General features: G+C 33.9%; 1 protein-coding gene across 1 annotated transcript in view; it reads right to left on the reverse strand.

Annotated features, from left to right (window-relative positions):
• Window positions 1–24,120, reverse strand: part of EIF3E (eukaryotic translation initiation factor 3 subunit E) — a 57,538-nt gene that overhangs the window by 28,178 nt on the left and 5,240 nt on the right. The window contains exons 2-7 of the mRNA XM_037802846.1: window positions 23,854–23,968; window positions 21,896–22,013; window positions 19,387–19,429; window positions 18,235–18,339; window positions 12,183–12,308; window positions 11,346–11,470 (exon numbers count right to left, since the gene is read on the reverse strand). Coding sequence (XP_037658774.1) covers window positions 11,346–11,470; window positions 12,183–12,308; window positions 18,235–18,339; window positions 19,387–19,429; window positions 21,896–22,013; window positions 23,854–23,968 — 632 coding nt within the window. The remainder of the gene's footprint in view (window positions 1–11,345; window positions 11,471–12,182; window positions 12,309–18,234; window positions 18,340–19,386; window positions 19,430–21,895; window positions 22,014–23,853; window positions 23,969–24,120) is intronic.

Here is a 24,120-nt window from a genome sequence, read left to right on the forward strand (position 1 = left end):
TCAGACTGACTTTAATCATCTCATTTTGCATATAAAAAGCAAATACAGCATACTACCCTCAATCTAATTCATAAAAAAAAAATGACCTGTAAATAAGAGAAAGTAATTAGAATCTCATGAACTTCGATTTTTGTGATAAATGAGCAGGAAAATGCTAAACATTATCAGACATGCAAACTTCAATATTTCACATCAACATAGATAAATCTGCAAATGCCTTGAGAAGCCACAAGTCTTGGAGTGATGATAGCAACTTAAAAGACTACAGGATGAGGAAACAACCTTTTTGCTAGAAACATTAGATTTTGTAGGCAATGGCATTTTATACAACCTAGAAGTCAGTCATTACCTAGCTCCTACTCTAACTCAGAAATAAAAATATTCAAAGAGATTTTATAAACAAAACAACCTCCAATACCCTTAGAATTTAATCTCCCTCTGATGCCCCTTGTGGGACTAGAACGTAACAGGACAAAGAAGTGTGCAGGGCGTACTCAGGAAGAACATGATACATCATGGTATAGATTTGAGTCTTAGTGAAAACTATTAAAAGCACATGATCAGAGATTCATTTTAGAAATTCATTACAGAAGCTTGGAGAGAAGGAACATGTGTGATTAGGTAACCCATTTGTGAAGGAACCAGACCTAAAAGAAAAGGAGATGGGCTGTATCATGATGTCAGCCAATGAGGACAAAACTAGTGTTTATTTAGTACACAAATGACAGATTTAAGGTGGGATATATCCAAGGAGTCCAGGAATGGGAAAAAATCCTGATGGTAAGCAAGCATAAGCTAAAACCCCAGGTAGCACTGGGGATTAATGCTAGGAATGCCATGTCCAGACATGAAGACCAACACTTAGTTGACTAAATAAACTGCGACAATCATTGGAACTGAAGGACATCAGTATAGGGAAACATCTATACTGACCAACTGGCTTCTGGCTTTAATACAGGATGGAGCAGCTCTCAGCTGCCCTGAAAAGACTGAATTACTCATTTTCCCAGGCACTCTTCAAATTTGACATCACAACTCTAGAATTTCAGTGCCATTGTTAAAATAAAAATTCCCTGCCATGCAAAAAAAAGAAGAATCACAGAAAAACCATGGCTATTCAGACTTGGGTATGCAGCAGACATTTTCTAAAGAAGTGAATCTGTCACTTCAAAAAAAAACAACTGATGGTTGTTGTCAATGATAAAATTAGAGCTTTCAAGAAAAAAAAAAGGAATTTGGAAAATTTTTATCTGCTACCCAGAGCTTGACAGCCTTCCAATACTTAACTCTTTTCTAATGGGTTTGGTAGTGGTATTAATGATTGTGATTTTTTTTGATACTGTATAATACAAGGTACCAACACATCTGGAAACATTTGGAAGATCTGCATAACTCACTGAACCAATGCATGATGCTACAGAACTATGAATGGGAAAAGGATCCATTCAAAGTACAAGACAAACCAATATAGTTTAATGTATTAGAATGCAAAAAAGTTCATCAATATGGTTTCATATTTCACATTACAAATAACCTTTAAAATTTAAACTACTACTACTTGTCGAGTTTTGGGACATTATTAAAGAAGAATATTCATATTTATATGAGGAGGCTATTAAAGTACACCTCCCTTTTCCAACTACATGTATGTGTTAGGCTAAATTTTCTTCATACACTTCAACCAAAAACCAACATCACAACAGACTGAATAAAATCAGGTATGAAAACAGGTATGAAAATCCATCTGTCAACCAGTAACTGAAGAGACTGTAAAACTGTAAAACAATGTCACTCTTGTCATCAAATTCTTTTGTTTTAAAAAGCTACTTTTCATAAAAATCTATTATTTGTCAAATTAATCTATTTACCCCTGTCATACAAATATTTGTTTTTTAGTTTTAATTTCTAATACAATATATATCAATAAATATAGCCAATACAAACAAAATTGCACACAATTTTTAATAATATAAGATTCCAAGACCAAAAAGTTTAAGAACCATTGGCTTGTAACAATAATATTCCCCAAAATAAATCTGACGTCAATTTTTTTTCTTCCAAAACATCCAAGGGCTCCTCACTGTGTATATATTTAAGTGAGTTTTTTGGGGGGTGGCGAAAGGCTTTTACTGGATGTGGACCCATTGGAAAAAGGGTCCTATTTGTCTCACAAAGCTGGAGAATATCTTCCCCACATACACACCTTTTTTAATGCTCCAAAATGACCTGTATATCCATCAGACTGAGTCCTTTCAGCAGAATAACTTAAGAACTAACAAAAAACCTATACAATTTCTTAGTTGACTAATTTAATAAGGAAGTTACACTTGTATCCACTGGGGCATTTCAGGTTTTGAAATATACATAGTATTTCTTCATGATTTTTAACTTTTATCATTTGTCATATAAAGTTATTTTCATTTCTAATTCTGTTTTCATCTTTTTTCACTTATTATTGGTCACTGTAAATGACCAGCTTCAATACTGATAATTTCAAGTTTTCATAATGTATTGCTAATTTTATTTTCATTGCCTGTTATGCTTTTCTGTACTTTAATAAAGGTTTTAAAAGTTGAATAAATACCTACCTTATCTTTAATAATAGAATATTTTAAGCTACAAATTAATTTCTGAGGGCTGCTTAGACAGTTAAAATTTCATAATTATTCAAAACATAATTTCTCTGATTCATTATTTACAATTTAAGATACTTAAGTTTCCCTTAATTTACTTTTTTTGTTTAATCCAACATTGCTAATTTCTAGTTTTACTGTATACTGTCCAGAAAACAAAATATCAATTAAAAAAAAAATTTACTGCAGGTTTTTGACTAAGATAATGTTTTTGTATATGAACCATGGAAATACAAATGAAAGTATTAAACCTATTAGAATAGTTTAATGATAACTATTTATCATTAAATTTATTTGATAACCTAATGTTACAATTCTAATTTGCTATTTTAGTTATAATTCTATGACAATAAACCTTGATCTTATTTTAGTTTTTTAAAAAACCTACTTTTTGGTATTAATATTGTTTTCCTTTTCTAAAAGTTTAATTTCTATCTTAAAAATTTCTGGGATCTTTATTGTACTATTTACTACTATCTATTACCTATAACAAATGGTTCTACCAAGATTTAAATATATTCCGTTTTAATTTTGCTTCACCCATAAAGTTGTCAGGAAGTAATCCATACTGTTATCCCCTTATTTAAATTACAGAATTTTCACAGTGGAGTTGAATACTTTCATTTTATTTGCATGTTTCCTTTCATTATCTGAAAATTTTCAAAGAGCTAACTGAATTGTTTCTTTCTGGAACGCTGTGATGGTTAGATTCATGAGTCAACTTGGCCCAGGGATGCTGTCCAGTTGTTTGCTTAAGTAAGCACTGGTCTGATTATTACTGTGAGGGTATTTCATGGACTTAAATCATCAATATGTTGACTGCATTCAACAATGAGAGATGTCTCATCCAATCAGTTGAAGGGTTTAAAAGGAGAAGTGATGATTTCAGCAGGCAGAAGAGAGAACTTCCATCTCTACTTCAGCCAGCCAGCTTCTTCTGGGGAATTCACTGAAAGCCTTCATCAGAGTTCCAGTTTGCAGCTTGCCCTACAGAATTTGCACTTGTGTATCCCCACAGACACGTGAGACAATTTTTATAAAGATCTCACAATATATATAAGATATTTCCTGCCAGTTCTGTTTCCCTAGGGAACCCTGGCTAATACAGATATTAAGTGCAATAAACAGAAGGTTGAATTTGGAGAGTGGGTCTACCAGTGAGTAGCATGGAGAATCATTCCTTAGTGATTTCTACGGTTGAATTCAGCAAGAGCTTTCCTTATCGTTCCTCAAGAATGCAGTCAGCCACCACAGGTTCCAATGTTAAGGCTGGTTCTGCTCATTCAGGGTAAGCACATCTTCTCACCACTGAGGATGTTAATTAAAACTTAATACAGTCTTACAGGTTTTATTCAGGTGGTAGGTTAAGTACTGAATGTTATCTTTAATTGCTTCCTATTTTAATATATGTTTGATTAAACTGTAAATATTGAGAAATATATCCTCAACTCTTGGCATGAGCTTGAAACTCTCATAAAACATTTTTTTTCTAAGATACATTTAGTTTAACATTAAAGACAAATATATAGCTAATTTCAATCAATCACCAAATTCTTAAATCTCTTGCAATGATATATATACTAATAATCTTTCTGGATACTCCAAATTCATCCAATATTGGTATGTCTCAACTACTGCATAAGATTGTAATTGCCAGTGTCACAAATAAAAAGGCTTCTTCTAAAATATAAAGACTACACAAACAGTGCAGGAAAAAGTACTTCTCAAGGATCAGGATATAAGGGGGAATAAGACATCTTTCAGAGAATCACATAAATAGTGCACTGACCATGAACACACAGAGAAAATTACCAGATCAGGAAGATCTGAAAAAAACCTAACAAAAAATATTAATATATTTAAATAAAAATGGGAGAAGGAGAGATACCTGAGAGGTACTGATCTCAAATGCATCATTAGAAGATAATTAAAAAATAGATCTTGAAAATGCCTATTCCAATTTTAGGGTGAGATACACCCCCAAAACTATGCATGATACTGGTCTTAGTGGCAGGAATATTCCAATTGTGAAGATGGACATGTTGGGCAAGCTTAACTTGACAGGAGACATTCCAGCCATATAAATTACCTCTCTATTCTGATTCCCAGTACTCATAAAGCAACACTCAGTTTATTACACTGCTTCTCATGTTTTAAACCTATACAGTGAGAACAATATGGCCATGTGTTTCATGTTCTTAGTCCTCTCACCACCTACACTTTTCATTATAAATAACCTATGGCATTCTGGTTTCATACATCAGTCCTTCTGAGCTTGGTTCAGTTTTGTTCTTCATGAATCTAACTCTAGGATACTAACAAATAAAGTTGAATGCTAAGGGAGAACCTAAGATGGCGGCTAGGTGAGACAGGGCAAAAAAACACCTCTGTGAAAAATACTAGATAAAAATCAGAAAGTGACCCAGAACACCAGTTCCAGTGTAGCACCAGCCAGACAAGGTCTGCTAAATCCACAGGGACTGTGCATTTGGTGAAACCAGGAGCCTGCATTCTGGAAGGAGTGAGTGAGCCAGCTGAAAGTCCGGCGGCCGCACTATGGTGTGGGGAAACGGTGGGCTGGTGTTTGGAGACAGACTAGCTCTTTAAAAAAAAAAAGCCCGGGAGCAGCTGCAGATACAACGGGGAGAGCTGTGCAATGAAGCATGGTGGGAGCGGGCTGGGCTAACACCTCGGTGTCTGGAGTGGAAGATAGCCCTTCCCACACCCGCTGCTGATTGACTCGAGACCAGGGGAGCAGAGGGGAGCCAAAAGGAGAAAAAAACCGCACCTCTTGCAGCCATCTCCCTGGCGGGCCAGGGACACTCCTGCCCGGGGATGGACCCACAGCCCAGAGCTGCGCCAATAAACCCAGTGTGACGGGGAGTCTTTCCTGCAGCACCACACACACGCCACAGTATCGGCCATGGACAGTGGCCTTTAATGCACCCACAGCTGATTGTCCCGGAGCTGGGAGGGCGGAGCTGTGCAAAAAGGGGAAGTTAACGTGTCCCATTCAACCATCTTTGAAGCGGGCTGGGAGTGCCCCTGCACGGTCCGGTGACCCAGGGCTTCCCTGGCGGGCCAGCATGTACTTGTGACATGGCGCAGCCCTACCTCAGCAGAGGTCCTGGAAGAGCACAGCTGGGAAGGGGGACCTGCTGAGAAATCCCAGAGACCCTATGCCAATACCAAGGACTTCTGGGTCAGCGGCAGAGATGATCTGTGGCAAGACTGAAATGAAAGCTTAGACTCTTGCAATAGCCTTAAATCTCCGGGAACACCTGGGAGGTTTGACCATTGAAACTGCCCTGCCCCCCTAACCATCCAGACACATACCCCACATTCAGGGCGGACAGCATCAACAACACACCCAAACTTGGTGCACCAGTTGGACCTCACAAGAACCAGACTCCCACATACCACAAAGACAACGCTGGAGAGAACTGACTTGAGGGGAATAGGTGACTCACGGACACCATATGCTGGTTAGGTAGAGAAAGTGTATGCCACCAAGCTGCAGTTCTGACAAATTAGAAATCAAGTAAAGCAAATGCCAACAGGCCAAAAACAACAGAAAATCTTAAAGCATATGATAAAACCAGACAATATGGAGAACCCAAACCCAAACACCCCAATCAAAAGATCAGAAGAGACACAGTACCTGGCGCAATTAATCAAAGAACTACAGACAGGCAAAGAGAGCATGGCACAGGATATAAAGGACATGAAGAAGAGCATGGCACAGGATATAAAGGACATAAAGAAGACCCCTAGAAGAGCATAAAGAAGAAATTGCAAGAGTAAATAAAAAAATAGAAGATCTTATGGAAATAAAAGAAATTGTAGGCCAAATGAAAAAGATTCTGGATACTCATAATACAAGATTAGAGGAAGATGAACAACGACTCAGCCTCCTCGAGGACCACAGAACAGAAAATGAAAGAACAAAAGAAAGAATGGGGAAAAAATCGAAAAAATTGAAATGGATCTCACGGATATGATAGATAAAATAAAACGTCCACATATAAGACTCATTGGTGTCCCAGAAAGGGAAGAGAAGGGTAAAGGTCTAGAAAGAGTATTCAAAGAAATTGTTGGGGAAAACTTCCCAAACCTTCTACACAATACAAATACACAAAGCATAAATGCCCAGCGAACTCCAAATAGAATAAATCCAAATAAACTCACGCCAAGACATATTCTGATCAGACTGTCAAATACTGAAGAAAAGGAGCAAGTTCTGAAAGCAGCAAGGGAAAAGCAATTCACCACATACAAAGGAAATAACATAAAGCTACGCAGTGACTACTTAGCAGCCACCATGGAGGCAAGAAGGCAGTGGCATGACATATTTAAAACTCTTGAGAGAGAAAAATTTCCAACCAAGAATACTTTATCCAGCAACACTCTCCTTCAAATTTGAGGGAGAGCTTATATTTTTCACAAACAAATGCTGAGAGATTTTGCTAATAAAAGACCTGCCCTACATCAGATACTAAAGGGAGCCCTACCAACAGAGAAACAAAGGAGAGAGAGAGAGAGAGAATTTTAACAGACATATATAGAATATTACATCCCAGGTCACCGGGGCACACATTCTTCTCTAGTGATCACAGATCTTTCTCCAGAATGGACCATGTGCTGGGATATAAAAACAAGTCTCAATTAAAAAAAAAAAAAAAATTTTGTTCAAAGCACATTCTCTGACCACAATGGAATACAAATAGAAGTCAATAGCCATCAGAGACTTGGAGAATTCACAAACAACTGGAGGGTAAAAATGAGGGGGAGATGAAAACATTCCCAGATAATCAAAAGCTGAAGGACTTCATCACCAGCAGATCAGTCCTATAAGAAATGCTAAAGGGAGTTGAGCAGGCTGAAAGGAAGGGACACTAAACAATTGACTGAAACCACATGAAGAAATAAAGATTTCCAGTAAAGATCACATGGTAAATATAAATACCAATACTACTGTATTTTGGATTTGTAACTCCACTTCCTACAGGGTCTAAAATACACAAACTGTAATGATAAATCAGTGGTTTTGGACTCAATGTAAAATATGTAATTTTTGACAAGAACTACATAAAGGTGGGGGAATGGAGGAGTATAGGAACATAGCTTATGTGTCATAGTGAAGTTAAGTTGGTATCAAAGAAAAACAAGATTGTTATAGATTTAAGATATTAAATTTAAGCCCCAAGGTTAACACAAAGAAAGTATCAGAGAATACGACCATAGAGATGAAAAGTAGAGTAGGGGTTTCGAGAAGTGGGGGAAGGGGCAATGGGGAGTTAAGAAATGAGTGTAGGGTTTCTGTTTGGGGTGAAGGGAAACTTCTAGAAATGGATGGTGGGAAGGTGATAGCATTGCAACATTCTAAATGTGATTAATCCCACTAATGGAATGCTAGGGAGGGGGTAGAATGGGAAGATTTAGGCTGTATATGTTTCCACAATTGGAAAAAAAGTCTAAATAGATAACAATTAAATGCCAAGGATGATCCTGGATGGGATCTGAGGATGGAGGAGAGGAGGCTCAAAGGGACACAGATGGGACATAAGACAAAAAAAGGAAATATAGAATGCAAACTTTGTATCAATGTTGAATTTCTTGAACTTCTTAGCTGCACTTAACGGGATTACATAAAAGAATGTTCTTGTCCATTGGAAAGGTATACGTGAATTATATCATTTGTTAAAAGATGTGTGCAGCTTGCTCTCATATGTTCAGAAGACAGAGCAATAGATGATGGATGATAGGGTGGGAGGGAGACAGGGAGGGAAAGAAAGAAATGGTGTGACAGGATGTTAAAGGCGGTGGATCAGGGTATCGGGGGAGGGGGTGTTGGGGTATGCTGGAGTTGTATGTATGGAGTTTGTACTGTTTTTGTAACTGTTCCTGTAACTTTGAATTAATTTCAAAATAAAATTTATTAAAAAAAAAAGTTGAATGCTAAAGGATAAAAGAAAGTAATGCCACTTTTTAGTGAGCAGTTGGCTTTCTATTGAAAAAAATTTTTCCACTACATTTTTACTTCCTTCAACATAGGAACTGTGATTTATATAACTTTTTAAATTGTAAACAAACAGCAAAAATATTGATTGGAGTAATAATTTAGTATCGAAACCTGTCTTACTACTGAATTTCCCAAAAATAGGATTTCTCTGAGGAATACAACTCAATTAGGCTGTTATGTATAGATCAGTGAATTATATTAATCTATAAAAGGTATTTTTGAATGCTATAAAAGATTGCTAATAAAGAAATAACTAATGCTACATTAATTATAAAATTGCACTTCTCTTCCACTTATTTACATTTAAAATTACAACTGTGGAATGTAGGGAAATATACTTTTACCTTGCTTAATGCTAAATGTGATTTCTGTTTCATTTTTCTTTTACAAAGAAAGACAAAAACAGTTTCCCGTTACAAAAAATCCTTTCAATAGCACATACCCTGTCCAAGTTCAGTTTTAACATATTGGACCAGCATGTTCTGTGAATAGTGATTAAATGCATTGACACTGAACTTAAGCTGCAACGCTAATATGAAAAATAAAGCAAGCATATTTCTGATAAAACTGCTTTTATTTATCTGTCTCAGGGGAACACTTTAGCATTTAATGCAGAGAATAAATACATGTCATTAAGAAACTGTTCCCTGTTTTTCCATGAAAAAATTACCTGGCACTTCCTCGTTGGCTGAATATTTTTCATCTGAGTTACCACAAATAACTTGTTTCTTTTAAACTCAAAGTGCTGGATGATCATGCTAACTTCATTGAAGAAAGAGGTCAAATTACTAAATTTAGTAAGATTACAAACCTTACTAAAATGGATCATTTAAATAATGTATTTATTAACATGATTCACCTTAGATTATTATGGAGTCACCTAACCAGAATTATCACTATAGAGGATCATCTTATTTTTAAGATTTTGAAAATTACAGAAGCCATTTAAAAACAGGATGTTTAATCTTCATTGATGTTTCAAATCAGAAAGGAATTTCTATCATTAAACTGTACTTTCATAGATTAAAATAAACACGTATTTCAGAAAAAATGTTCCAAGTCTTCCCAGACCATCTCTGCAAAAGAATTCACTTCATACATTAGGGAAATTGAATTTTATTTCATATTCTTTTTACCCTCTTAGATAAATATGAATACCTACCTTATCACTTGAATGCTAAAGTTCAATACACAGTAATACCTGTTAATTTTATATAGAAAAATACTAAGGGTCCAGTGCTATTACTAGCACTAGCCATACTACATTCTATTCACTAAATCACTTGTCATCAACTGTGCTTATAAAATTCTAGTATAAGAAAAATGAAGGAACTATAGTCAGCATTACAATAAACTAATCCGTTTAAAAAATGAATACATCCATCCAATAACACTATTATAAATATTTATAAATTTATGACATATTGTACCAAAGCTTCTCATTTAAGACTTAAAAAAAACAGAATGAACTGTAAAAGTTACAAATGAAGTCAAATAAATACTTTTTAATAAAGGTCATTATTTAGATCTGACACCAAATGTGTTCGTTCATTTATTACATTGCTACCTACTCTAATAAAGTTATCTGAATTGACGTCATAAGAATATTTTTCTCCAAATATCAAAACCCACAAAATTGGGAGTAATATCTAATATGATGACAAATAAGAGAATCAAAGTATAAAATCACAATTTGACAGATGGCAATAAGCAGATATCAAGACAAACTGCTATAGAAATAGAAAACATTCATTTAGGCTAGCAAATAACAAATGGCTAAAGTGTTTATATAAAATGTATCTTACCACATAGTTAACATAAGACATACCAAGATGAAATTGATAAAACATGTCATTGCAATCTTGGGATATATTAATATACACACATATATATACAGGCCACAGGAGCTAATACTGCCATTGAAATCTACAAAGTTTAAATAATAACCTTAAAATAAGATGTTCATTTCTGAATATCCACATTTTAAGGATATGGATAAAATGGAGATTATCTAAGGATGGCAACTAAAATACTAAACAGTATGAAAAACTATGTTACTTGATAAAACCAAGGATATTTAACCTGAAGGAAGGAAAGGTAAGGAATCTTCAAATATCTTCGAATATCTTAAGTGTTCTCATAAAGCAGTTTTGTTTTGTGTTGTTCCAACCAAAGAAAGAAACAAACAGAAGGAGTTTCAGAAGCACTTGAGCTCAAATATAAAATTAATTTTTAAAAAATGCTTTCCAGTTAGCATTAGAATAGGCTAATTCATAAAGCAGTGGATTTCTTATTGAAAGTTTATACTGAAGCGTGGATGATCAAGCAAAAATGATAAACTCTTCCACTTACAAAAGTGGCCTAGAGCCATATTTCTTAAATTATCTTGCACATACATGCATTACCCAGGATCTTGTTAAAATGCAGATTCTGATTCAATTCCCCTAGGGTTATATTCTGCTGCTGGATGATGCCTATGCTGCTGGCCTAGGGATCATGCTTTAAATAACTAGGATCAAGAGTACACTTTTATCAAATAACTTTAAGTGAGGTATTTCAATTAATAAGCACTTCTACCACATGAGAAAAATGGGTGACAATAAATTCAAATGCTAGAGGAGCACATTTTAGGCCTTAAAAAATTCCATATAATTTCATATAAAGCTAAAATCATATATGAAATAACTTACTGTGGCTGGTAAAGGAAAAGATCAATAATATTATCGCGGCCTTTGGGGTGGTTGAAGAAAACAAACAGAGACCAGTGAATGAGCCATGTTCGCTGCTGAAGAGACTGGAGCGGAGAACTCACAGACTAAAGGGTTAAAAAACGTACACAGGAGAACTATTAATAAATGAGAGAGAGGCAATGAAACATACATTGCTGGTCTCAAGATTATAAATAAAAACTAGCACTTTTTAAGGTATGTACTAGGGTCTTTATGGTTGAAGGCTGATTCCCTACACCATCTATTCTCTGCATGATCCCCAATGTTCAAAATTATTGCCCTGTTCCCAGAGAAAGATTCAATAATGTTCCCTAAAACCATTCCTTCAGAGGCTATAAATTACACTCATTTCAGAAAACACTTTAAAAATAAGAATTAAACTAAACATTCCATAGAAAGTGGTTTTATTAGACATTAATTGTAAATTAAAACAGTCATCTTCTGCACGTGACTCTGAGTATCTGGCACTGACAGTATTGTCTCATTTTTCATTGGCATTAAAAAAAAAAAAACACAACACAGTAGCTGTAACAGAAATAAAAACTGAGTTTCTTTCTCTAAGAGCCAAAAGAAGTTTGGTGGTTTCCTTTAAGGAGATTCAGAAAAACTAGCCAAACCACTGACCCACTATAATTTTTATGTGAGGTCACCAAAAGCTAATCTAAACATTTTAGTTTAGTGTATTTTTAAAGTAGCATTTTCCTAATCCAGAAGTATAAAAGATACATAAAATTGGTAAAAAAGAAAAAAGAAAAAAAAGAGTAAAGTCAAGAATCACTCTGAAGATGTACAACTTACATTATTATCTATGGTCTCTTTTAAGCGTGTAAGGTCTTCCATGGCTGCATCCCAATTCTGCATTAAGATTTCAGAGGCCAGTTTTCCCCAGAGTGAACTCAAAGCATTTCTATCCGTTGCTGGAACCTGTTTAAGCAATAACAATTAATTACATACTAAATAGTCTGGATGAAAAAAAAAAGATAATATACATTTTATACCTTACATAACCATGTAACCTACTAGACCTGTAGCTCTCTGCCTCCTCCAGTTATATAAATCCTTTTTAGATCACACTTTGATTAAACGGATTCAAACATCATTTAACTTAATTTACTGAAAGTACTCAGGTCTTTGATATCCAGTCTAGGTCAGAAAAATAAGGGTAACTTAAAACCAGCCAACAATAGCACTAATTAATTTTAGTGTTCAGATAATTTATACATAACTAGACAAATTTTAGGTCTAAAACTTTGGGAACTGAATTAGATTCTAAGGAAATTTGTTGCTAAAACCACCAGAGACTTAAGGGAAATCAAGACTACTGTACTTCCTTTAAAATATAATAGAAATTACTTTCAGAATTAAAAAAAAAAAATGTCAAACTATGACACAAATGGAAGAAGTTATGGAGTGAGGAGAGAAAAAAGCAGGTCCACTGGTTAATAACAATTAATAGTTAGGCAAGGGATGACAGACCAAGCAATAAAAGTTTGTTTTCTCATACAATTCTAACAAAGACCCTATAAGGTATATAATTTTCTATCTTCATTTTATAGATGGGAAACTATGACGCCTGGAGAGTGCAACTTGCCCAAAATTACACTTCTAATAAGTAACTGCTAGATCCAGATTTCACAGGCAACTTGATTTCAGAGCTATGAGAGCTATAAATTTCATACTATACTCTTAACCTACAAAAAGGAGAACTGAGGACCATCCCCACTTCTCTCCACTGGTGGAAGGAGGTCACAAACCCAAAACACCTGTAAGGACCAAGCTAATAACAAAAATGAGTAAGGCAGGACTTCTTCAGAAAAAGGCAATGGAAGTAGGTAGAATGATTCTGTATTGACCATAAGTGCTAAAGCAGAAGAAGCCAAGTGAAGGTGTTGGAGAGAAGAATATACTTCTGCAACCCAAGTTGAAATTAATTTCCACTGAAGCACTTACAAGGTAGCATGCCTGAAATAAATCAGTATATATTATAATTAAAAGTTAAATAAAACTGGATGGGCAGGATTGGAAATACAACCACCAAATATTCTGGCATAACCACTTAATATAAATACAATATAAAATGTAAACCATCTGTGCTTTAGCTTCCTCATCTGTCAAATGGGGAGAGTTATATAAACCACCTCAGTTGTTTTAAGAATTGAATGACATAATAAAGGGATTATAACTTCATCTGATAATGTAAATTATCACAATGATGATAAAAATGAAAATGCTTATAGCATATTATAGGTTCCCTAAACTTATGGGACCATAATTATATCTAATTCAGACTCTGCCTATTTATAGATTCTTTTGATGGCAGAAAATAAATCAAATGAACTGAATAACATTTAGCAAACTCTAAGAAAAGGCAAATTAACAAAGAGACTAAATTTCTGAATTCTGTTTTGAAACAAATCAACCACTGGTTCTTATTTTTATCAGCAAATATGTCTACAAAACAACTTGTTATGAATACTCTTGACAGCTTTATTTGTAACAGACAAAACTAGAAGCAATCAAATGCCCATCGAATTGTAGTATATACACAATGGAATACTACTCAGCTATAAAAAGAATCTAACTTCTAATAAACACAACGTGAATGAATCTCAAAAACCTGGTAATCAAAATGAGCCAGACAGAAGCAATCATTCTATATCATCCCATTTATATGAAATTCTAAATCAGGTGAAATTCATCTATAGGGACAGAAAGCAGATCAGTGGGAAGCACAGGAGCAGGGGAAGGGAACAACTACAAAGGAGCACAAGGGGTTTTCTGGGTTTGCAGAAATATTCTTTATTTTGAGTAGGTGGTAGTTACAAAGATAAATACATTTGCCAAAACGCATCAAAATTTAAAAGTTGATTTATAAAAATCCATAAAATTATTGTTGTAAAGGATAAAATGTTTGATCTTTACAAAGAGAGGAAATCTGAGTAAAAACATATTTTATTGAATCTAAGATGCCATCAATTTTTAGATACCCTATTATCTTTTTAAAGACAGAAACATCACAATCAATTAACATAAGATGCCACCATCTTATATAAAATATTAAGTAGTTTATTTGGGAGGTGACGCTAGGAGGCGTTGGTAGGGAGGTGGAAAAGTGAAACAAGAAAGGGAAGGAACCCAATTACAAGTATGTAATAGAGTAGGTTACTGTTACAAAGATGCCAACAATTTTAAGACACACTCCAATTTCAGACATAAAAATGTAGAAAACTATGAATCTGAGAATTGATATGAAATAGACTTCTTTTACACTCTTTCATCAAACAGAGTACATTAGACCTAAAACTTCAGTCAAGATCCTAAACCCTCCAAAAGTTATCTTTATTCAAGCTAGCTTAAGCCCCAAGGAAAACTACCTTTAACACCAACAGTATGTACTTCACAGTAGAGACATTTTAAATCTTAAATGTAAAAAAGTTAGAAAAATGTGATCAGCAACAGTCCTAACATCTTAACATTCCTTTTATTTCAAACAGCTGCTGGACAGGTGAGGAGTTGTATCTCGGAGGGCAGATTTTATCAAAATAACAAGCATTGTTAACGTCTCTCAAAAATGTTTTAAAATTCCCAACGAACCTGCTCTATCATTTAATTTTAAATTAATTCATTTCTTGTAGTTATTTTAAGTTATTTGTTTTCCGTATTCCTTTGTTGGGTTATAGTCTGTCTACTTTATTGAGGTAGGGTAGGAACATGTTGGAAGCAATGTAGTCATTTTAGGTTGTTTTTTCTTATTCCTTTGTTTTGGTCTTGTTTGAAATGTTTTTTTTATGATTTGTTTTTTTTTTAATTTTTTGATAAAGTTTAAAAAAATGAATGAGTGTGGAAAAGAAGTAAATGAACAATGGGGGGAGGAGGGGAATGGAATGTTTTGGATATTCTTTTTTATTCTAATTTTTATTTCATTTTTTGGGAGTAATGAAAATGTTCAAAGATTGATTGCAGTGATCAATGCACAACTATGAACAACTTGATTATACACTTTGAAGGATTGTTATGTTATGTGATTATATCTCAATAAAATTGCATAAAAACAAAACAAAACAAAGAAAAACAAAAACAAACAAAAAAAGAACAAGGTATCTTCTCTCACCACTTCTATTCAACATTATACTGGAAGATCTGGTCTGTGCAGTAAGGTTTAAGTAAGAAATAAAAGATTATCAAGACTGGAAAGTACAAAAAAAATTAATTCATTTCTTAGAGCATAAATCAAAGGAAGAAGTTTCACAATCAAACAGGGCGCACCTAAACAATTCTCAATGTATTCTAAAAGTCACAAGTCTTTTTAAAATAAAGGTCGATTCTAGGGTCACACAGCTTTAATTTATACAACACTGACCTACAATAGGTCACTTGGAGAGTCAAATTCTAATCTCGGATCATAGTTACAATAGTTCTTTCATAGCTTATGTTTCTCTAACCATAGATTTAAAATAATCAACCACCAGAAAAGAACTTAGAAATGAAAAAGCCTACTGCAAAAAAAAAAAAAAAAGGAAAAGAAAAGAAGTACTAAGTCAAAGATTGACGTGTTTCCATCCCAAATCCAAAACAGGATTTTTGTCGTTGCTATTAACAAAATTTCAAGTAAATATTTAGATTCTGCAGTAGTGCCTATGTGAATCAAGAGAAAGAGAAGTAAAATATTCTTTTAAACTTAGCTTTCTTAAACTCTGCCAATATGCTAATAGGAAGCAAAAAAAACACCTACCTCAAATGTTTGTGGCACACAATGGTACAAAAACATAAAAATGAATTAAAAATGCACATAACTTATAAGCACTACCCAATCAGTATATACTGACTGTACATTAATTTTGCGTTCAGATGATATTCAAATCACTTAACCAAAATGTCATAACACTATGGTTTGAGTTTCAGCACAAGACTATGTTAGGGGCAACAGAAAGTTAAAACTAACCCAGACAGTTTTAAAACCAGGAACTAACTTTGATTTTCCTATTTAAAAAAAAAAAAAAGTAAACTTAAAAACTCCTAAAGCCTTTACATATAATTATCACAGAAATTCTCAGACTAATTATAAAAGCAAGCCACATAAACATAATGATGCTATTAAAACTAGAATGTGTTGAATGTGTTATACGTGTCAGGATAAAAGCTTTTTGTAGCAGTGCAGCAAGCTTTTTAATCCCCAAAAGGTTCATGCACACTACTCTGGCTCAGCTCCATGTCATTACAGTTGGCTCTTCATACCAACTTGCTTTCAAGGTTGGATATGCTAGAAGAGTTTCAATATCTGGACTTTCCAGCAGTTACCTTAAGTTTCCAGTCTTAGCAAAATGGCACATTCACTCACTGACCAGCAACAATAAATTTACTGTGCTGAAACTCTAACATGACACTAAATCTTCATTCTCAAAATTCACTCCCAGCATTAACAAATGATATGAATAACCAACTCTTTTCATGTACCTGTAATCATATCAGGCTTCTGATTTTACAATCCTGGTTTAAGCTGTTTACATTTCCAAAGTAATCAACTTTTGCTCCCCTAAATCCTTCACAATATTCAAAGTAAGACTGATGGAATTTTCTGATAAGCCACTACAAGTTTAGCATCACTGATTACCTTCAATGCACTTGCAAGGTAACCACAGCTAGTCCGTAAGTTAAGAACTCATTTACAAATGGGAGCAAGAGAATAATAAATGTTTTCAAATCAAATTTGGAAATTTACTGAAAATTTTTATTTCTTCAAAAGAAGAAAGGTAAATAGTTTAAAAAATTAAGTTGCCTGAGAAATTTTTTAGGGGTAAAAATTATCTAAATCAATAAACCAATCTCTTCCCTTCTCCCAAAAAGGAAAATGTAATTTCCTAGAAAACAATCAAGACAGCAGCCATAAAATAAGTCTTTTCTTTGTGCCATGTGGGGCTAAAAGTGAAGAAATAAGCACCAGAAAATAAAGGCCAAAGAAACTAACTCTTCCAAGGTTATAAGATATAGAATCCCTGTCTTAAGAAGTCTTTTCTTCTGAACTTCTATGATTAGCTAGAGAAATCAGACTTAAATATTTGCTTACTAATCCAAAGTGAGTAACAAATTATAATTTCTCAAAGAGAGTCTAGTTAAAACAAGGGCATTCTGATAAATTTAGAAGGCACTTGCTAATATAATTACCTAAAAAGAAAGAAAAAGAAAATAATCTTTCAATTTGAAGGCCTGATATTTTGTCTGAATTCATACAACTCTTCTTCCTTAACAAAAGCATAGAATCTAGAAATTTGACAAACAGACAAACGAAGGCGATATACAGGTTACTTTACAGTTAGGAATTATTTCCTTTGCTATAACAGTACTATTTAAATTAATCTACCCCCTACAAAATGAAAAAAAAACCACTGACTTTCATATTCTAATAGCTGAGGGCAGAAGTAAATGGGAAAACTTTAATATAAAAGCATAAAAATCTCTTAATATATCTCTTATATATCAGAGAATCTTGAATAAAATTAGGAATGGATTTATTCAATAAATATTTATCGAGCACCTTCAATGTGTCATTCACTGTGCTATATAACACTAACATCTATTACCTGACAGAATTCTGTTAACACTAAAATCATACAGTTATACATAAAACACTATCAGTGGCTCCTGCTTTTGAATTTCAAGGATGAGTTAAATTTCCTTCCAAATTTTGAGGACTTGATATAAAGTGACTGGTTTCTATTTGTCTTTTTTTGCTAAGGAGGTATCTTTTCCTCCTTTTGCCAAAGACGTTGAAAACTTAATGGACAGACCCCAATCCTATAGACCAAGGGAACCAAGTGAAGCCTACAAAAGGGAAAAAGAAAAAAGTACTTACCAACACTCTAAAAAAGTAAAGATACTCTGCTGCTCCTGAGTAATTCCCACATTCATATTGGAATTTTGCATACCTGTAGAGTGTGTCTAAATATTCCTGCCTAAACTAAAGAGAAAAATTAAGACGTTTGAGTTTTAAAATGAAAACCAATTAATCCTTTAAATCACCCCCAGAAGTCAATTCTTTTTGTCTCCCAAAAGTTGCCACCCAAATAAATACCATGACCAATTAACCACTTGACCCTTAAAACATCCATTAGGAATTTAGCATTTACAGTTTCAACTTCAAAAGAGTTATGAATTGTAATGACGGCTAATTTACTGTGATAAAATTTGAATTGCAGCTGAAGATCTGCTGTGTGAGTCCCTTAGCTGGTGACTAAACTTAACCAAATACCAAGCATATGTATCCCTGTAAGATTTGGTGGTTCTGTACAAATGACATGTACAGTCAACCTCTGTTCTCTCTGAAAACTGGTCCCAAAATAACACCAACAATGACAGCAAACAAAGTGAAGAAAACTAAGAGAATGGCTCAGAACTAGAACATCAATACATCTATCAAACCTTCTATATGGAAACAAGCAAGGGCAATATTCACAGTGGTCAGCAAGTCTCTTGTTTCAGTAATTAAATGAGAGAAAACTTGAAAGAAAAGCAATTTAATGAAAAGTCTCACAAAGTAAATTAACACAAGGGAAATGAGATTGGGAGATGGCTAGGAAAGAGCATGTAACTACATTTCCATCATTATGAATCTGGGAATTTAAAAAGGTCTTGATAATGCCAAGAGCCACTGTATTCTACAAGGTAGCCAGAGTATTAATTCTATTGCTCAAAGCATTTCTAAGTAAAATTTATTGTCTTTACTGCAAAACCTACCTTGCTGTGGCACCAATATAAAATGGTATTATATGATTTTTCTAGAAAAATAAAAAAAAGCTTTGAGAATTTATGTAATCTAAAGGTGAGTATAAATATATATTGTCCAATCAGAAACAGCAAGAATTTTAAAATTTTAAAGGTTCAAGAACATACCCCATATTTTATACGTAGTAATAACTTTATCAAGCCATAAACCTACTTACAGAGAACTAGTCCTAAATTAGCCTTATGACATGAAAACTTTTAGAACAGTTTAAAAAACACTTACACCATGCTTGTCTGCCAGGTAGTCAAACAGCATCCGACCATCCCTTAACAATAAAAAAACAAACAAAAATTATTATATTTTATAGGCACAGAAAACAAAACAAGCTTACTTCTTTTAATAAGTCTCACCAACTTCTAAGTTATTCCCCACCTAAAGCCACTTTAAATATCTTAATATTTAAACATTAGAAAGAAATAAAGACCTTCAGAATAAAATAAACAGAGCATTTAAACATAAAAAATAGGAACACAAGGGGAAATGCAAACTTTAGAATACACTTCCAGATTTCCCTAACCCTAATTGGAAATCATATGCTTTATTTCACTATATCATCTAAAGTAAGGACTTGAGAAGTTTGGGGGAAGTAAAGCTAGAATAGTAACTGTTAGAAGCTTCTGACAATTTTTATGGTGAGGTCAGTAGCCTACTTAGGTGGTAACCCACTGGGAATAGTATCTGCTCTCTGAGGTTTTGTTTCTGACAGATTATACTTTTACTATAGACCGAAATATATGTAGGATAGAAATAAGCAGGAATTAATCATATATACAAATCTTGTCTTCCTCCCCAATCTGTTAATACTTTTCACAACGAGAGCGATTTGGCAAATTTACAAGATTAATAAATCACGACTAGCTTACATGATATCTATGCTCTATGCCCTATATATCATCATATATACAAAAATGCCAAATAACCCAATTTAACCTTTCTTAAATTAGCTTTTCATATCTTTAGATGGGGATAGGCTGGTGAAGACGACAAAGTGATGACAGAGATACCAAGTGACAAGTGATAGATGGGGAGAGCTGCCCACCTTCTGGGCATTTTCAAAAATGAAAACATTTTCTTAAGCTTCTCACAAGAAGGAATATGCTATGGCATGTCTTTCTGGAGCATAATTATTGAAGATTTAAGGATAAGGAGAAATATTATTACTAAAATTAACATGAGAATATTATAATACTAAATCTAAATGTGCATGAAATTTAAATCATAAAGAGATGTCAAAGAAACTTGACACTTGCTATGGATCATGGTGAATCACTTTTAGTTACTTCCTTACACCTCTTAGGTATATAATCACTGTCCTGATGATTAGGCATATCTGTGAAAGCATAAGAAGTATAATACCATATGTTTAATAAAATTTAAAAATGGGCAAATAAGTGGGCAGAGGTATTACTTTGTAGACAGTTTATCAGTTTAATTAAATCACGAATTTATAACCCACAATTCCATCTTTTTCTTTATCCCCAATGTAGTGCCTATCAAGCCACAAGTCCTCCCTTTCTAATATTCGGCAAGCATATCTATACTCATCTTATTCCTATTCTAATTCTATTACTTGTTAGTCTGTAAATATCTAGACCACAGCATTCTAAACTCTCTGTTGTTCTCAAACACCTAGATTACTTCAGCTGTCCTTTGTGGACACTTACATGGGAGGTAAAAGGGTATACAAGTAGTACAGTACAATATATACAGGCACAAACACATACACACGTGTTTACATGTGTACATTTACATGCATATGTGTGTGTGTGCATATATATACATATATATGAGTAGTTTAGTATAGTACAGGACAGTATGGTATAGTAATCATGCAGTATTTGCTGCTTTTCTAAAAATATTTGGTATCACTTTCCCAATTCATAAATGAAAGTTTAAAGCTGGTATCTCTAAAAAGTACATATCATAGAAACTAAAACTACTACATGACAAAATCTTCAGAAATTCCTGAAGAGAATGTATCGGTAGCAAAAGATTTATTATAATGGCAATATTCAATTTTAGTAGATTTTATTTTTAAGCATTTCTAATAACCCAAAGGGTTTGGATTAGAAAATATGTATTAAGTCAGATTAAGGCAACATGCTTTCTTTGGAAACCAAACAACAAATCTATTTCTACCTAAAGGGAAGTTACGAATAAAACAACCTTAACAATTCCCCATTATCTTTCCTGGGCTGGGTATCAAGGATGGAAGGATATGAAAGAATGTAGCAAAGTGATAAAGTGAGCTGAGGTTTCCCTTAGAGTGAGCAACAGAGCTCTCGTTATTGTCATAGCACAGGGTTTCTCAACCTCACCACTACTGGTTCAGACAGTTCTTTTTTGGGAGGGTGAAGGGGTTGTCCTGTGCACTGCAGAATGTTTTGGCAGCATGCCTGGCCTCTTTACTAGATGCCATCAGTATCCCTCCAGTTGTGACAACTAAAAATATCTCCAGAGACTGCCAAATGTTCCCTGGCAGGCAACTGCCCTAGCACAATCAAGTTAATCAGGTGTGAGTAGCCGGTGAAGAAGTTAAAAAAAAATTTCAGTATTAACATTTGTATTGAGGAATACTGGCCACTACACAATAAGCATAGATGAAAACAGAGAAACTGATAAACCTATAATTTAAGCTATGAACTTTTACTACAGAATACTAAAGTTTGAATTAACATTTGTATTAATCCAGGAAAGAGGATTTTTAGAATTCAAGTCAAGGAGAGGTTACCTGGTTGACTGCATTTGCCTTGTAGTTTCTGGATCTTCAAACATCTTCACAATTGGTTCTGTTTCTGCCTGAAGCTGTTTCAGCTGTGCAACAACCGTGGTTCTTTTTTCTCTCAAAGCTAAATAAAAATGCAAAGCAGTACTATAATGTTGAGGAAAGTTAAATTATACTGTTCACCAAGACGACATCTCTGGAAATTTTAAGTTTATTTAGATTGTACATGTATTTATTTACCCCAACATATTCGTACCAGGAACCTGTGACTTCCCCAGATCCACAATTTCTTCCTTCTAGAATTGCAAAGAGGAAATCCTTTTCCTACTCTTAAGGAAAAATGGGAAATATACAGTCTGGAGGTTGGGGGATGAAAGAGGGTAGGAAATTATCATTTAATTCTACACTTCAGGTTTAAATCTTGAAGATGAATATTATTTCAGTGTTAAAAGATGAGAAATGAGGGCCAAGGGGGTGTACATATTATTACAACTGGTATTCAGCTAGGTTGTGTGGAATTTAAACCCAGTGTGTAACCTCTTCTTTTCCCTACGAATCTCTCAAACCCAATTCTACAATCTCTTTTTACTATATCATGAAGACTCAGAGAAAACCTGCACATAATCTGGCCCGGCTAACATGTTTTAGATTAAGGTTTCACCAAGAAACTAAGTTTACTTTTTTTTCCCCCCAATTTTATTGAGATATATTCATACACCACACGAAGCATCCGAAGTATACAATCACTGGCTCACAGTATCATCACATAGTTGTACATACATCCCCAAGATCAATTTTAGAACATTTTCTTTATTCCAGAACAGAAATAATAAAATAATAAAACCCAAATCCTCCCCCACTCATCACCCCCTATTGTTGACCCATAGTATTGGTGTAGCATATTTGTTACTGTTGATGAAAGAATATTAAAATATTACCATTACCTTTAGTCCAGTTTGTAACAGCTATGTTTTTTTCCCATATACCCCTCTATTATTTTTTTTTTACATTTGTAGTGATCATCCAAGAACTTCTTTATATTCATGACTTTAATAATGGTTTATTTTTGCATCTACTTTTCTCATCATGAACTAAATTTAAAGATTTAAAAATACATTCAAGAAGAGCAACTGTTATTGCAGGGAACTGTATTGTAAGCAAAGATCATTATGGTAACATAATTATTTCTGTATAATTATATGTATTATAAAGCATATACAAGAAAACACAGTAGGGGGTCTATGATCCTCTTGGAGAAATGTCCATTAAAAAAAGTAAAAATTTCTCTACTGCCGGAGTTCTTAGAACCTTTTAAAGGCTATGTGCATATAAGAAGTGCTATAGTATTTCTCAAGCTTATGAGACCACTTATTATTATTATTTTTTTAAAGACCATATACTACCACAGAAAACAAAAGTTTGGAAATATACCACAGTAGTTCTACAACTGAGTGCTGGGCCTCACCAAATAGTTTCTGATTAAATAGATCTGAGGTGTGGCCCAAGTTGAATTTCTAACAAGCTCTGCCAGGTGAGCTGATGATGCTTGTCCCGGGAACCACATTTTGAGAACTATGGCTATACTAGATGCTTCAAGATAAAGAAGAAAATTTCTAAGGCAAACAAATTGCTAAATGAGTAAGTCAGCAACCAAGAATTTGCAACATTCTCAGATAATCCTAAAAAAACTATCTAAATTGTACGCACAACATTGAGAATACAAACTATGATCATAAGAATTGAAGGTATTTGATTACAATGTTTTAAAGTAGCTTCAGGTCTTTTATGGGGAGAAAATATACTTTACAAGACCTATAGCTGTCATATTTCCTTTCATCCAAAAAACTTTTAAATCATTCAAGTAATAATTAACACTCTGGCTAAAGCTTTTATAATAAATCATAAAACTTTAATACACATCCTCAGTTTATAAGATAATCTTCAATTCTAATGACAAAACTTACCATGAGGAATATCATCAGAATAAAGGTTTTTGTATACATCCATAGCAAAGTCTACCATGTTGGTATCACTAAGAAGATCCAGTTTCCCTTGTAGTAATTCTTTTTCATTATATATCTGCAACAAAAAAATTACTTTCTAATGAATATATTGAAGTTTCCCAAATAAACTTATTAATTCTAAGATAAGTTCACCTGAAATAAGAATATGACAAGAATAATATATTACTTACTTACAAATTTTAAAATGAAAGCAATTGCACATTATAA

Source organism: Choloepus didactylus, chromosome 14 (assembly GCF_015220235.1).
Source record: "Choloepus didactylus isolate mChoDid1 chromosome 14, mChoDid1.pri, whole genome shotgun sequence".
NCBI lineage: Eukaryota > Metazoa > Chordata > Mammalia > Pilosa > Megalonychidae > Choloepus > Choloepus didactylus.